This window comes from Equus przewalskii, chromosome 26 (genome assembly GCF_037783145.1).
Source record: "Equus przewalskii isolate Varuska chromosome 26, EquPr2, whole genome shotgun sequence".
In the NCBI taxonomy this organism is placed as follows: Eukaryota; Metazoa; Chordata; class Mammalia; order Perissodactyla; family Equidae; genus Equus; species Equus przewalskii.
Genome location: NC_091856.1, coordinates 37,556,748 through 37,572,017, shown reverse-complemented (window position 1 = coordinate 37,572,017; position 15,270 = coordinate 37,556,748). Strand labels below are relative to the sequence as shown.

General features: G+C 63.1%; 2 protein-coding genes across 4 annotated transcripts; both read right to left on the bottom strand.

Annotated features, from left to right (window-relative positions):
• Positions 1-199: 199 nt before the first annotated feature.
• Positions 200-2,774, bottom strand: DNLZ (DNL-type zinc finger). Its single transcript, XM_070596528.1, has 3 exons — positions 2,353-2,774; positions 1,509-1,648; positions 200-457 (listed from the first exon to the last, which is right to left on the bottom strand). Exons 1-3 carry the CDS (start codon positions 2,551-2,553, stop codon positions 289-291), a joined length of 510 nt encoding a protein of 169 aa, XP_070452629.1. The 5' UTR covers positions 2,554-2,774; the 3' UTR covers positions 200-288.
• A 6-nt stretch (positions 2,775-2,780) lies between these two features.
• CARD9 (caspase recruitment domain family member 9) lies at positions 2,781-12,565 on the bottom strand. Of its 3 annotated transcripts, none has more exons than XM_070596527.1 (13): positions 12,399-12,565; positions 10,726-10,990; positions 10,168-10,305; positions 9,072-9,376; positions 8,737-8,916; positions 8,513-8,656; positions 8,053-8,178; positions 6,155-6,346; positions 5,633-5,674; positions 5,185-5,233; positions 3,725-3,801; positions 3,159-3,235; positions 2,781-3,024 (listed from the first exon to the last, which is right to left on the bottom strand). In XM_070596527.1, exons 2-13 carry the CDS (start codon positions 10,907-10,909, stop codon positions 2,925-2,927), a joined length of 1,614 nt encoding a protein of 537 aa, XP_070452628.1. In that variant the 5' UTR covers positions 10,910-10,990; positions 12,399-12,565; the 3' UTR covers positions 2,781-2,924. The 3 variants fall into 3 exon arrangements, with proteins under 3 accessions (XP_070452628.1, XP_070452625.1, XP_070452627.1); XM_070596524.1 differs by having other exon boundaries at positions 10,726-10,941; positions 12,399-12,543; XM_070596526.1 differs by lacking the exon at positions 12,399-12,565 and adding an exon at positions 11,308-11,479.
• Positions 12,566-15,270: the final 2,705 nt, after the last annotated feature.

Genomic DNA, 15,270 nt, shown 5'->3' with positions numbered 1-15,270 from the left:
GACTCCACGTCCAGCCCCTTCCCACTTAGACATGGCCTGCATCACGCAAGTACAAGGGTGATTCCTCTGTGCAGGGTGACAGTGGTGGGCGGGGGTCCTGCAGCTGCAGAAGGCCCCAGCCAGCAGCCCCTGGAGGGAGTTCCTGTGAGTTATTCTGACTCCGGAACGAGCGACAACAGGAGCTCCAGACCCCAGCACCTGCAAGCAATGTCTGTTTATTGATAGAAAACAGGCCAAGTACAGAGAGGCCCACGGCTGAAGCATCCTTCTCAAAGGCAGAAGGTGGGGTCAGCTGGGCTCTGTCTTGCCAGAGTGGGTGGCATCCTGGTCCTCATCCCCTTCTGGAGCAGCAGTGGATTTGGGGGCCCCTGCAGCCTCTAACACCAGCTCCAGGGCCCCCTCACTGGCCACTCGGCAAACCTTCTCCCCTCTGGCAGCCAGGATTTCTTCAATATTCCTGAGAGAGAGGGAGGCACCGTGACACTCCGGGCCCCAAGCCTGTCTTGCACCTTGGTCCCTCGAGAGCATCCCAAGGCCAGACTGGAGTCAAGAGCATGGGTCACTGCACTGGCGTGGCATCAGGGCCACTTCATGCTGACCCTGTGGAACCTTCTCCACAGCTCCCAGAGGCAGCTGCTATGACCGTCCCACTCTCAGGGAGAACTCTCAGGGAGCTGCCCAGGGCCACCCAGCCAGGAGGCTCCTGACCACCACCCTGCTCTGCTCTCCATGAGGGTGAGGCTGACCCTGAAGGCCCAGGGTCACCCCATCCCGAAGGCTGGTATGGTCAACCAGGCATCAGCAGAGGACGAGAAAGTGACACACTGGGATCCCTGCCCTGTAGCAGGCACTGGAGAAATCCTTGTAGGGTGAAGGAAGGACCCATAAGATGAGAGGGAGTCATTGCTTTAAGAGTCAATGTGGGGTCCAGCCCATGGCCGAGTGGTTAAGTTCATGCTCCGCTTCGGCAGCCTGGGGTTTTGCTGGTTCTGATCCTGGGCATGGACATGGTGCCGCTCATCAAGCCACACTGAGGCAGCATCCCACATGCCACAACTAGAAGGACCCATAACTAAAACATACAACTATGTACCAGGGGGGCTTTGGGGAGAAAAAGGAAAAATAAAATCTTTAAAAAAAAAAAAAAAAGTCAATCTGGTCTGATCCCCTCACTTTAGGGGAGGCCCAAGGCCCTGATATGTATCGGGGCTGCCTGCCCTGAAGGATGTCAGTGAGGGTGGAGGTCAGGCAGTGGAGCAGGGCCAAAGGGCAGAGGACTTGGCAGATAAAAACATGCTTGGGCATCCTTACACCAAGAAGTTATCTGTGGTGTATCTGAAATCGAAATGTGAATGCCCTCCTGTACTGTTAAAGGTGGAGGGATGGATTCTGCAAACCTCATCAGGAAGGGTGCCCAAGGGAGGCTGCATGAGGCCTCTGACCCAAGAACCACCAGGCCAGCCCTGCCACACAGGCCCCCATGCCCGACCCCACCCAAGTGGCCTCACCTCTTCCCATCCAGATCGGAGAACCAGCCCAGGTTGTCGGCGATGATGTGGTGGTTCTGGCAGCCAGGGCAGGTCACAATGACCACACCCTGGTGATAGGCTAACTTGGAGATGCGCTTGGAGGACCGAGTCCCACAGACCTGGCAGAGAAGCCCCGCAGGTGAGGCGGAGCACCTGGCCCGGCCCCGCCCCCTGGAAAGCCCCGCCCACTCTGAGGACTAGCTCCACCCGAGGACAGGGCCAGCCCTCTCCCTGAAGAGCCTGTCCCCTGAGGGATAAGCCACCCCTCCCCAAGAGCCTCTCCTGCCCCTCGCCTGGAAGAGTCTGCCCCTGAGGGAGAGCCCCACCTCCTGGAGATAGCCCTGCCCGCCAGGAAACAGCTCCATCCCGCTCCGCGAAGGCCCCGCCCCCAAACATAGCCCCGCCCCTGAGGAAACAGCCCCACCCCTCTCAGGGGAAGGCCCCGCCCCCAAGGGAATAGACCCACCCCTTCCAGCAGGCCCCGCCCCAGATGAAATAGCCCCACCCCTCTCCAGGGAAGGCCCCCCCCCCAGGGAATAGCTCCACCCCCTGACGGCAGGCCCCACCCCGGGGAAATAGCCCCACCCCTCTGCCAGAAGGTCCCGCTTCCTGGAAATAGCCCCCGCTCCCGGGGATACCCCCTGCCCCTCTCCCGGAAGAACCCGCCTCCTGGTGTAGCCCCGCCTCCTAGGAGATAGCACCACCCATCTCCTGGAAAGCCCCGCCCCCTGCGGGTAGCCCCGCCCCGCGAACAGGCCGCCTCCGCCCGCAGCGCCGTCCAGCGCCAGGGGCGGGCCCGGCCTCGCCCGCGCCGCGCGCCCACCTTGCAGGTGTAGACGAGCTGGTAGTGCGCCGCCCCGGGCCCCGGATCGGAGCTCCAGCGCCGCCAGTCCCAGCCCCAGGCCCGTCTTCTCCCCGCGGCCTCCGGGCGGGCCCCGCGCCCCCACAGCCGCCTCAGGTCCGGCCCCCGGGGCCGCGCGTGGCTCCACAGCGTCGGCACGAGGCGCAGCGCCGCCCGCAGCATCCCGCCCGCCGGCGCCTGCCGCCCCGCCCCTCGCCCCGCCCCTCGCCCCGCCCCCGCCGCCGAGGCCGCGGCGCCGCCATCTTGGACGCGGGCACGCGGCGGAAGCGGCTCTCCTCGGCTTCCGGCGCCGGCGGGCCGGCCGCGCTCTGCTGCCCCTGGCGGCGGGCGGTGCGGGCGGTGCGCTGGGGCTGCGGGCGGGGATGGAAGGAGCGCGCTGGAGGAGGCCGTCGGAGGCGGCGGTGCCGGGACCGACCGCGGTCGTTTATTACAGAGCTGTATTGCTAACACGCGGCGAGGGCTGCAGTACAGAGGGATAGAGCGCGCCGGGCAGAGTACGGGGCGGGGCGGGGCGGCGCGCCCCCACGGGCCGGCTAGGAGCCCTCGGTGTCCGTGTTGTCGCTGCCCGTGGTGTTCTCCCAGTCCACCTCCCCCTGTCTCCAGCCGTGCTGCATCTTCCTGAGCGCGCGCTTCCTGCGGAGACGCCGACGCCGCGGTGTGTGCGGGTGTCCGCGGGTTTGGGGGGCTGTGACCCCTCATCCCCTCCCGGCCGGCCTCTCCCCACCGGGCCCCGCATCTGCCCGGGCTGCCCGCCGCCTGCTGCCCACCTGCGGTAGTTCTCGAAGCTCTCCTTGAGGCGCCGCCGCTCCTTCTCCGGGGGCTCTCCGCCGCTCCTGCCCGCGTCCTGGGGAGGGCGAGGCTCAGGCTCCGGCCAGGGCGGGAGAGCCCACCCCCACCCCTGGGGCTGCAAACGGGGGGGTCAGGCCGGGAGCCCACCGCCCCGGCTCAGCTCAGCACGCAGACGAGCTCGCCATCGGCGTCCTGCGTGCACCGAGGGGAGCGGTTGGGTCCCGCCTTCCGGATGACAAGACAGGCCCAGGACGCCTGGGACTGGGCTCCCGGCCAAAGTTCCTGCTACTACAGCGCTGAGGCCGCCCCTTTGCAGTCGGGACTCCCAAGCAGTGGACAGCAAGACAGGCTTCCATGGCTGCCTCACCCCCTGCCCTTGCAGGGCCTTTGCCGGCTGCTTTGTCCAGGAAGGGAGGGGCTCACCTTGGTCTTCCAAACACTGCTCCTCAAGAGCCGGTGGGTCAAGACCCTTGTGATCACCCCCCAGGCATCCAGGTGTAGGAGTCAGTCTCCCTGTGATCAGGGCACCCCAGGGCAGCCTTACCTTGGGGGTCAGTGAAAGCCGCTCCTTTTGCAGGGCTGCAAAGGGCTCCTCTGGGCTCTCCCGGTCTGCCGGGCCACCTGGAAAGGAGAGTTGTGCCTGTGGGTCTTGCCCAGCTGTGGGGACCACGCTCAGCACCTGGTGGCCGACCCACTCACCTCTTCACCCCTGACCTTGCCAGGCCAGTCCTGCACCATCTCCCAGGTCCTCACTTGGACCCTACGTTGTATAGACAAGGGGACTAGGGCTCAGGGACGTCACTTCCCACTCCTCGCTCCCAGGGGAGGCCCTCTGGGGCAGGCAGCAGGTCCCTTTGCTCCCACCATCAACCTCCCCTCCTGAGCACACAGCTCGGCCTCTCCTAGGTGGGGGCTGGGGCGCTCCAGCAGTTGGGAGCAGAACATTCCAGACTGCTGGGCCCCCTCAGAATTTGTCAGGGCCTGGACGGGCCCAGGGCGCGGGACCCTTGGGCAGAGGTGCTCTGATGGGCTGGCTCCCCTAAACTGTCCATGAGGGGGACTATGGACATTGTGGCGGGAGAGGCCAGGCCCAGGGCTCTTCCTGAAGCTGATGCCTTCCCTTCTCCTCGGCCTCCGGCCCTGAAGCCTACCCGGCTCCTGCGGGGCCACTGCAGCCATGCTAACCTGACCCTCGGGGGGCTCTGCTAACCTGACCGTCGGGGTGCTCAGCAGCCTGGAGTCTCTGGATTTCTCCATCTGCTGCCTCTGCTTCCTCTTTTGCCCCCCTTTAGAAGCTTGGGTCAGGTCTGACTCTGAGGAAGTCTGTCTGGCTTCCCACGCAGCCTCTGCGGTGGGCCCCCCACGCCCAGCAGAGGGTCTTCAGGACTTCCTGCCTGACGCCTGCCTTCAGAGCAGCCCCTGACCCTTGTCGCCCCCTTGGGGTCATCTCCTGGCCGCCCTGCCCACCCCAGCCCCATCCCCAGGCAGGCAGAGGGGTCTTGTCCTGCCACGCGAAGCCTGCGCGCCCCGTGCCCCTGAAGCTGTGCCTCCTTCCCATTGTGCTCGCACTCCCTAGCCTGGCACACCTGGGCATTGGCCGACTGCCTCTTCCCCTGCTCCCTGCTCCCTGCTGTCTACCCCCGAGGAAGCTTGGGGAGGGCAGAATGCCTCAACTCTGCGTTCCTGGGGCCCAGGGTGGTTTCTGATGAGGGGACGTGTTCTCAAGGTCAGAGCTGGGTCACTGACCCTGCACTCTTGGGCCCTGGGTTCAAGTGGAGCTTTCACTTGCTCACTAGGGGGACTTTGGGGGGTTTCTTATCACTCTGAGCCTCAGTATCCCCCTCTGTAAAGTGGGGTTGTGCGGGTCAGTGGCACAGGGCTGGGGCACACATCACCAGGCACGAGCCACACGGCTGTGTGCGCCAAGGGTCAGCACTAGTACCAGCGTGGGGCGACAAGGAGGCCCGGCCAGATTCCTCCGTGACAGGCCGCTCCCCTCCTCACCTTTGTCCGAGAGCTGGGCGTCCTCCTCCAGATCCCGGGGCAGCGAGAGCTTCCAAAGAGAGCGAGGGCACCGGTTAGCTCACCACCCCTCCTGGGATGGGACCGAACCAGCTGTGCGCCCACCCCTGCTGCGCATCTGTGGCTGGAGATTCACGGGAAACTCTGCTGCCCAACCCGGCCAGAGGCCTGACAAGAAGGCTCCCGCCACCAGGGTGTGTCTTGCCCTGAGCACCCGGAGGCCTCGGCTGCGCCAGCTGCCCTCTCCTCTGTCTGGCGGAGCGTTGGGAAGAGGAGGGACGGCCCAGCTACCAGCTCACCAGAGCCGGCAGCAGGTGGCCGAGCTTCTGGCACTTTCAAGGGACATGTGTGGGGTTATGGTCTAACAGATGCTGCAGCTGGGCCCTCTGGGTGAGGCCAGCCCTGTGCCCACCCCAGGGGGCACACTCACCTCCTGGGAGTTCCTGGGTGAGCTGTCCTCTAGGTCGGAGCTCTGTGGTCACAGAAGAGGAGTTGGTCAACAGGCTGTGGGGCAACCAAGCTGCCCCCAGGCATGGGGTGGGGCGGGGCATGGGGGGCCACGGTGCCGGGTCCTCCAGGGAGGCCCCTCTCCAGACCACGGCTGGTCGTGGTCCCTGCCCAGAAGCCCCCTCATTCCCATTCAGCACACCCAGAGCACCTGCCAGGCTGATTCTGCCACACTCTGCGCCCCCCACCAGGAGGGGTCCGTGAGGAGGAGCCAGCCTTTCAGAGGAGGGAGGGGCTTAAGAGGGTCTGGGGACCTGCCAGGGCCACCAGCAGAGCTGTGGCCGAACCAGGCCAAGACTGGGGCTATCCGTGGCCCCTCCTCTGGGCTTTGGGGTCTCGGGACACACCTGCTCCCGAGTGGCCACACCCTCACATCCCACAGCAGCAGGGCCGTGGCTCTGACCGATTGACACCACAGAGGTCCCCAGCCCCCAGGGAGGCCCACCAGGACGAGCATCTCCAGCTGCTGCTGCTTGAGCCTGCCCTCCGCGGCCAGCAGCTGGCCCTCGCACTGGAACAGCTGCAGCTGCAGCTCGTCGGCCTTCTCGCCCAGCTCCCGCACCCGCTTCCGCAGCCCGTCCTTCTCCTGCAGGCTCCGGGCGTGCTGCGTGTGCAGCTCCTCCCGCGTCGTGATGGCCTGTGGGGACAGCGCAGGGCAGGCGTGGCCGGGCACCTGGGCGGCCCTCAGTGGGGATCCCTGCAGAGCGCACCCCAGCACTTTCATTTCTCCCTTCAGGCTCTCACTTCTCAGGACGGCCCACCCGACTTCTAGCAACAGTCCCAGCAGGACTTCCAGCAACCAGCCGGCCAGCGCTGGCCTCTTCCTCTTTCCTCTCCAGGGGCATAAATGTTTGGGGGACTGTGAACATTTAACACTCATGATGGGAAGTGTAGATAGTTCGGAGAATATGAAGAAAACGAGGATGTCCCCAATTGACCCTCAGAGTCATCCCTACTGACCCGGTGTCCTTTCTTCCACCCCCGTGTGGACACTCAGCACATGCTTACACCCCCACATGTGGGTTTTATAAATATGGGGTGTGGCTTGACATCAAGAACACGACTGTTGACGGCTGTGTAATATTATTTAAAATGATGGGGCTGGCCTGGTGGCGCAGTGGTTAAGTGCGCATGTTCTGCTTTGGCTGCCCAGGGTTCGCCGGTTCAGATCCTAGGTACAGACATGGCACCACTTGGCAAGCCATGCTGTGGTAGGCATCCCACATATAAAGTAGAAGATGGGCACAGATGTTAGCTCAGGGCTAATCTTCCTCAAAAAAAAAAATAAAATAAAAATAAAATAAAACGAATGCACGGCTGCTTCTCATGCCCGCCCCCTGGGGACAGAGAGATGTGAGAGACTGAACACACACGGCCAGGCCACGAGTAAGGACAGGACTCGGACCTGCACCCTGCCGCAGCCAGCCAGGAGGCTAGCCTGTTACCTACGGTGACCGGCCTGGGAGGCAGCGGCTGTCAGACATGCAAGCAGCCGGCTGCTGTCTCTAAAACAACCCAGGAAGCTAGACCAGCGGCCCCAAACAGCCAGGCCTGTCCCTGCCTCCGGCTCAGGACCAACATGAGAAATCCTAGCACTCCAGCTGTTCCCCGCTCCCCCGCTGCAGCCTCCAGGGCCACCTGGGCCTGCCTTGCTGACTAAGGCTCCACACTGCTCTGCCTGCCCTGCTCACAGGTGCTTCTCCAGGCCTCCCTATGGTCCTCAGCCCGAGATTGGCGCCCACGCCCCTGGCTTTCTCTGCGTTACTGTTGTTCCCCTGAAGAGGTTTCCGGAAGTGGAACTGCTGGGTTAAAAGGAATCTCTGTTTTAAGGCTCCTGATAGGTCGCTAATTACCCTGCAGGATGTGGCTGATGCACCAACCGTGATGGGTTAGAAGGGACTCCAGCGACGTGCTGGGAAACAGTGAGGCGGATGCAGCCCCATGCGGGATGCTGCCTCCCCTTCATGAGGACGCAGCCCACCAGGGCACCCTCGGGTTTTTAAGTTAAAAAAGCTATTTACAAGACAAAACAGAAAGCTTCCATTTTTCTAAAACAAAAACAAAATATATGTGTATATTGAGAAATGTCCGGAAGTTCCCGCGGAAGGTGGAGTGTGGTTCTCCTGGCAGCAGGCTATGGTGGAGGCAGGAGAGAGGGGGGGTCAACTTTGTTACTGTTCACATTTTTAAATGAGTACATAGTGCTTCTGTCACTTAAAAACCGCTCTGACAACTGTCCCTTGAGGGGCTCCGCTGGCGGCCCACACGGGTGTGAGGACGGCCCCTCCTACACCCTCACCTGGGGCAGGGGTTCTTTGCTGGCGTGCGGGTGGTGAGGCCTACCTGGTCCCGCTCGATGGCGACCTCCTCCATCTGCTGCAGGATGGCCTCGATGCGGTCCTTGTACATCTTGGAGTCCTTCCGCAGGGCCAGGCACTGAAGCTCAAACATCTCCTTCTCCTCCATGCACTGCGGGAGACGGCAGCTAGCCCCACCACCCGCGGCCCCCGGACTGGCCCCCAGTCAGGCCCAGCTGGGACGAGGGGGAGGCTGTCCGAGCCCCTAGGTCTCTGCAAGCCCTGAGCTTCCAGACCGAAGGCTGGCCCTGACCATCCCGGGGGAGCAAGGGCAGGAGTTGGGTGAGGGAGCCAGCCCTACGCTGCCAGGACGGGGCGCGGTAGGGATGTTGAGCTGAGAGCCGAGCACCCCCCAGGTCCCCGGCACTGTGTGGGCACAGGGCAGTCCTCAGCCCACCCAGCCAGCTTGGCCCCAGACCTGGCGTCAGCCTGCCCCAGCTGCATACCCGGGCGCGCAGGGCCTCAGCCTGGCGCAGGTCCTTGCGCAGGGAGAAGATGGTGCTGGCCTGCTCCTGGTGGTCCCGAAGCGCCTGCCTCCAATCTTCCTCCAGCACCTGGATGTAGGGGCTGCCCCTGTCTGGCTTCCCCTCCTGCGGGCAGCAAAAGGGAGAGGGTGGCAGGGCAGCGGCCTGGCTGGGGGAGGCCCACCTGCCCCGCCGGCCGGCCCCACCTGGACAGAGGCCTCCAGCTCCTGCACCCGGGCCTGCAGGAGGGCCTTCTCCTGCTGCAGCTCCCACAGCAGCTCCTGGCTGGGCCGCTGCTCCATGGCGTGCCTGAGCTTCAGTGTGTGCTTGCGCTCCACCTTGCAGTCATCCTCCGCCTTCATGAGGCTGTGCTTGAGCCGGTCGATCTGCGGGATGAGCCTGTCAGCTGCCTGCCTTGACCCACTGCCCCGCCTACAGCACCCACCAGGCCCTCTCTGCAGGACGGAGTCTCGGGGCCACGCAACTCGGCCAGGACACCCCTGCAGGACCCACCCCCGAGCCCCATGGAGCGGGAGGGCACCTCCAGCTGCAGGTCTCGGTTGCGCATGAGCGCGGCGCCCTTCTCCTCGCTCTGGCGGGCCAGGCGCAGGGCCAGGTCGTAGTTCTCGTCCTTGCAGCGCTTGAGCTCCCGGCTGCCAGCCTCGCACTCCTCCTTGAGCCTCTGCACACGCTCCTGGTGCTTGCGCAGCAGGCTGTCCTTCACCCGCAGCTCCTTGATGAAGTCGTCCTTGGAGCTCAGCAGCGCCGTCAGGTCCTGCACCTTCTTCTGCAGCTTCATCACCTCGCTCATCAGCAGCTGTGTCAGGCCCGACTCCCCAGACGCGTCTGCACACCGGGCCATGGTCAGACCGTCCCCCTGTCCCCCACGGCCACCCCACCCTGTCGCCTCTCAGGGCCCTGGACCTGAGGAGCAGCAACTTGTGGCTCCAGGGGACGTGGAGCCCAGCTGAGGGGTCAGTTCCAAGTTGCTGCTGCTCCTCTTTGAGGTAATGGACTGAGATGCTGACTCACCTCCCTGGTCCCTGTCCCAGTCACCACCCCAGGACAGGGGACAGCCAAGGGGCCAGGCACCTGCCCCCCTTTGTCTAATTTTATCATCTTGATTGAGAGGCGAGAGGACACGACTCCAGGCCAGGAGAGCCTCCCCTTGCCACTGCCAGGAGCAGCAGGCCCCATCCTCTCAGGGCCGCCGGCTGTGGCCGGGGGACAGGGCAAGGGGCTTTGCCAGATGGGATGGTCTTCTGGGCAGGAGGGGCTCTGACCTGTGAGTTGGCCTGCTCACCTGCACCTCCCACTTGCTGCCCCTCCAGAGGCCGGGTCCCCCTTTCCTCTGGCCTCTGCTCCCATCACAAGTGTTAGGAGAAGAAGGTGGGAGGGGAGTGACAACAAGCCCTGCCCCCATGCAGGCTCCCTGCCCACACATGGCTCATGCGTGCTGGCTCCCTGCCCACGCACGGCTCACGTGTTTTCCTTCATCCCAACTTACCCATCAGGAGCCCAGAGAGGAAGGGCCTGCTGCACCGCCGCCATGCCCCCCCCCATACTGACCCCCACTCTTCCATCCTGACGCTGTGCCCCCACATCCCCCACCCCCATGCCTGGTGTCCCCTCCTCACCAATGATCATGGAGAAGACGCGGGTGGGCTCCTTGCCCGTGACCTTCTTGTACAGCTGCGGGTAGTAGAGCTCCAGGCTCTCGAGGAAGGCCACGTAGCCCTTGTGGCCAGTCCGTTGCAGGATGTCCAGGAGCACGCCTGCCACCCAGAGAGGCCTGGCTGGGACCTGGCATTGGCGTCCCGGGACACGCAGAGGTGCTCTGGGTGGAGGGGTAAGGCCATGCGGCTCCTGCCAGGTCAGGCCATAGCCAAATGGGTCTGGGACACGGACAGCCCCCGCGGGCTGGGTCCTGGGCCTGGGTCCAAGTGCTGCCTGCCACCCCTTGGCTCTCCCAGGGCGCTCAGCTGTGCATGGAGGCGCCATGGCCCCAGGCAGACGGGGAGGGGTTCAGGGGTGCTGGGGGTTCCATTCACATGCCCACAGTTGGGGTTGGGGTGTACTCCAAGGCAGGGGCACAGGGGCTTGGCCTGCTGGGGACAAGGGTAGGGGACAGAGCCCACAGCCACTTCTGGGCGGGCTCCTGGCCAGCTGGAGGGTGCGGTGGGGGCAGCACTGACCCACTTTGCGCTTGCGGATGACCAGGTTGGGGTCGCTGAGCACCTGCTCCTCGTCGTCAGGGTTCAGGACCTTGCACTGCCTCAGGTAGGGCGTGATGCGCGAGGGGTCGATGACCGAGATGAGCTTCACCCGGAAGCCCTCCAGGGTGCTCCAGCACTCGTCCTCGTTCTCATAGTCCGACATGGCACTGGGGCGGCTGGAGTCGGGGAGGGCAGCTGGGCAGGACACCACTGGCTGAGCCGTCAGCCAAGCCGGGACGCAGGCCTGCCACCACAGTGCCGGGCCAGGAACTCAGGCGAGGGGTGTTTGGGAGAGGTGTGCAGCCTCACCCCTGCCCTCTTGTCTCGGCAACCAAGAAGGGGAGGTAGCCCATCTGCTGGCGGACAGCCGTCCTTGGCCTCACTTGGGCCCTGCTCCAGCCCCTCCGGCTACCCTGGGCTTTCTTTCTCCCAAGTCACCCCGATAAGCATGGGGGAAGGTGTGGAGACGCTGGAACACCCCCTGCACCATGGCCCTCCTCTGGTCTCTGCCCCCCGGACACCCCTAAAGTATTGTGGGGCTGGCAGAGATGTGCCTCTCACCCTTGGAGGTGACGGGGCAGCAGGAGACGTTTATGTTGCTGCTGCCCACTGGCACGACCTCCCTGGCGGGTGTGGGGAGGGAGTCTGCAGTCTCCGGCTGGCCAGTGCCCAGGCTGGGGCAAGAAGCGTGTCGGCAAGCGGCCCTCCCACCTGCGCAGCACCAGGCTGAGCTGCGTAGGGCTTCCTCATTCCCCGGCTTAGCACCCGCTCACGTCCAGCCCCAGCCCCTCCTCTCCTTCCGCGGCCGCCTGGTGATGCAATAGCCACCCAGCAGCTGCCCGGGGCTGGCAGGGTTCGAGTCAGGCTCAGCGGCACAGTGCCTTCAAGAAGGGTGACTGACTGCCCACAGGAGGGCCAGGGCCCGGGAACACGGGGAGGGGCTGGCTGTGTCGCCCACAGCTGACCTGGAATGCTGCTTGGGCACCTTCTCCAGGCGCTCAGGTCCTGGGAACCCGCCATCTCCGGCTCCTCTCCCCTGTCCCTGGACGGTCAAGCCACCTTCTGGCCCTCTGATGAGGGGACCATCTATGTTGGGACCACCCACTGCTGCTCCCTTCTACCAGCGTGTGGGAACTGCTCTCTCCAGGGCCTGGCCAAGCCAGGTGGTCATGCCTCCTCTGGGCAGTGGGGACAGACCCTGAGCTGGCCACTTCAGCCAGCCTTTAGCCATGTGGGAAACGCCGTTTCCAGCCCACAGGAATGAGAACAGGGTCCTAGAGGCGTGGGTGGCAGCAGGCCTGGCCTTGGAGGAGTTCCTCCAGCTTCCCGCTGTGCTTGGCCATCCCGTCCAGCCCAGCGACAGACAGGCGTGGAATAAAGACACCAGCAACCTGGTGGATGGTCCTGGGAACTTTCAGCCTGTTCCCACCTTTCTAGCCTAAAATCCACGGGTCCCACATCTGATGCCCTGCTGCTAATTCCCCTGAGATGAACCAGCAGGTCCCGGTGGCCATGAAGGGGGACAGGGCAGAAGAGTTGAGGCCACTTGGTGCCCTCCTGGGGTATCTGCTCCAGGACCCTGCTCCCTGCCCCAGCAGAGAGCCACAGCACCTTCCTAGTCACCTTACAGAAAGGGCCCCAGACCAGCCTACCTCAGCGCTCGAGGGGGCACCTGTGCAGCTGGACGCTGGCCAGCCTGGGCCACCCCGATTCAATGAGCCACAGGAGTTGCTGCTGGAGGGAGGGTGGAGGCCGGGAGGAAAGCCTGTGCACTTCCTGATGGTTCTGGGTAACTCCGCAGAGGCCTGGCTGGTCCTCCCGGAGGGGGACAGTCCCTGGTGGCTGCCTTCTGATTCGCCCAGCCAGGGTGGCCTGGGAGGCGGGGCAGAGGGAAGTGGAAGTTGGCTGCTCTCAGAGGAAAGCTGCTTGGAGCCCTCCCAGCCTGCCCAGCAGCCGGGGTCCTGGGCCTGCCCTGGAGGCCCAGCCCTGGCACCCTGCACAGTGAAAGTGCGAGTAAGGGCCCACCGGGGGCTGGGTGACACCAATCCACTGTCTAGTCTGCTTTGGCTGGGACACCCAACGGCTGCAGTGTGGTGTCCAAAGAGGGCATGGGGCTGGGGAGCCTGCTGCCACCTGCAAGAGGCCATGGGCGCTGGCCACACTTGCCCCACATGGCCATCAGCCCATGCTGCAGCTAGCACACCGTCGTCCCTTCCTGGGAGCATCCCCACTCTGCAGCCCTCTCCACCAGGACACATGGGACAGTGACAGCAGGCTCCCAGGACTCCGAGGTCACTCCCTGAGGCCCCACAAGCCAGTGTCAGAAGGGCGGTTGACTGCAGGATGAGACTCTGGCCCTTGGCCACAGCATCAGTCTTCTGTGGACTCTGTGGCCTCACCCTGCCGAGGTCGGGGAACCCACGGCCCCCACCTCACCGGTGTAGCCGTACCAGTTGAGCTGAGTTGCCGCCTACCCTAGTGGGTGAGGCCACGGCTACGGAAAGGGGTTGCAGCTGGCTGGGCAGGTGGGCGTGGCCTGTTGGCACTCCGCTCCACCCTCTGAGGCAGCTGCCTCTTGCCCAAACCAGCTCCCTTCCTGGCGGGCTCGATCCTGGGCCTTCCTCTGCCCCCTGGTCCATGGTGGTCCCCTGTTCAGCTGAAACCTCAGGAGTCCAGGCACTGCCAGGCGGGGCGAGTCCTGGTGGCAGTGCGGCAGCCTGGCTCTCCTGCAGGCTCCGGGAGGACAGAGGCCCAACGTCACCCTCCAGCAGTGGGCAGTCCCCTGGACCCTGGGGGACTGTGTTCTGGGGGCTCATGCCCTGGGCTGGGCGAGCAGGGAGGCGCCCAGGCTGCAGCTTTGCTCTCACGGGATGGGCCAGCCGCTGCGGGGCCCTCGACGACCCAAGGCTTTCTCACTTGGTAAAACAAGGCTAATTGAGGTGTCTTCCTCGTGGTGTGTGTTTCAGAATTAAATAATAGGGGGCCAGCCCATGGCCGAGAGGTTAAGTTTGGGTGCTCTGCTTCAGTGGCCCAGGGTTTTGCTGGTTGGACATGGCACCATTCATCAGGCCACGCTGAGGCGGCTTCCCACAGAGCACCACCAGAGGCACTCACGACCAGAATATACAGCTATGTACTGCGGGGTTTTGGGGAGAAGAAGGAAAAAAAGATTGGCAACAGACGTTAGCTCAGGTGTCAATCTTAAAATAAAGGGGCCAGCCCCGTGGCCAAGTGGTTGAGTTTGCATGCTCTGGTTTGGTGGCCCAGGGTCCTACCGGTTCGAATCCTGGGCATGGACATGGCACTGCTCATCAGGCCATGGTGAGGCGGCGTCCCACATGCCACAACTAGAAGGACCCACACAACTAAAAATACACAACTATGTACCTAGGGGGCTTTGGGGAGAAAAAAGGAAAAATAAAATCTTTAAAAAATGAAAATAAAAAAAAATAAAAACAAAAATGTCGGGGGGCTGGCCCTGTGGCCAAGTGGTTAAGTTTGTGCTCTCTGCTGCAGGCGGCCCAGTGTCTCGTTGGTTCAAATCCTGGGCACGGACATGGCACTGCTCATCAAACCACTCTGAGGCCGCGTCCCACATGCCACAACTAAAAGGACCCACAATGAAGAATATACAACTATGGACTGGGGGGTTTGGGGAAAAAAAGGAAAAAAAAAAAATCTAAAAAAAAAAAAATGTCGTGTTCTTGGGCCACATCAGAGCTAAGCTATAAATCAGTAACAAAAGGGTATCTGGAAAATCCCTTACTACTTGGACACTAAATAACAAACGGCTCAAATAACTCATTACCAGCAGGGTCGCCACGGTGGACAGGTGTCAGCGGAGCTTCCAGACTAGACAGACCAGGAGGAAGGACCTGGCCACTCACTTCCAAAAAAAAGGCCATAGAAACCCTGTGACTAGCAGTGGCGCTTGTCTGAGAAGGCAGAAGTAGAGGATGGCGCCAAAAGACCAGGCAGGGTTCCCTCTGCTGCCGCAGGGTCTCAGAAGCGGAACCCACTCCACATCACCAACAGCACCAAATAACCCATTGGTCAGAGGAAGTCACAGGGAAAACTACGAATTAGTTAACAGAATACCGGGCGCAAAGTAAAAAACAAAAATACACATACGAGAGACTGGGTCAGCCTGTGGCAGGTGTGACATGGGACGTCTGGGTGGGGGTGAGGGAGACAGGTGACATCGGTGACTGCCCTGAGGCCGGGGGCCAGGACACATGCTGGGCACACTTGTTCTATTTCTGTACGTTGAGAACTTTCCATAATAAATAGGTGAAACCAAGTGAAGCAGCAAGCAACGAGAACGAAGCTCCGGGAACCAAGTGCCGCGACAGCTACAAACCGACCCCAGGCTGTTTCCCTAGGACAGAGGGACACAGAGGGTGCTGGGGCTTGGTTTCATGCCAAAGAAGCACCCACACAGAGGCAGGCAGCACCGGCCCGCGCTGCTGTGCGGGGCCCCCAGGCAGTGCTGGTTCCAGGTACTCGCCTGGGTCGGCCTGTGTG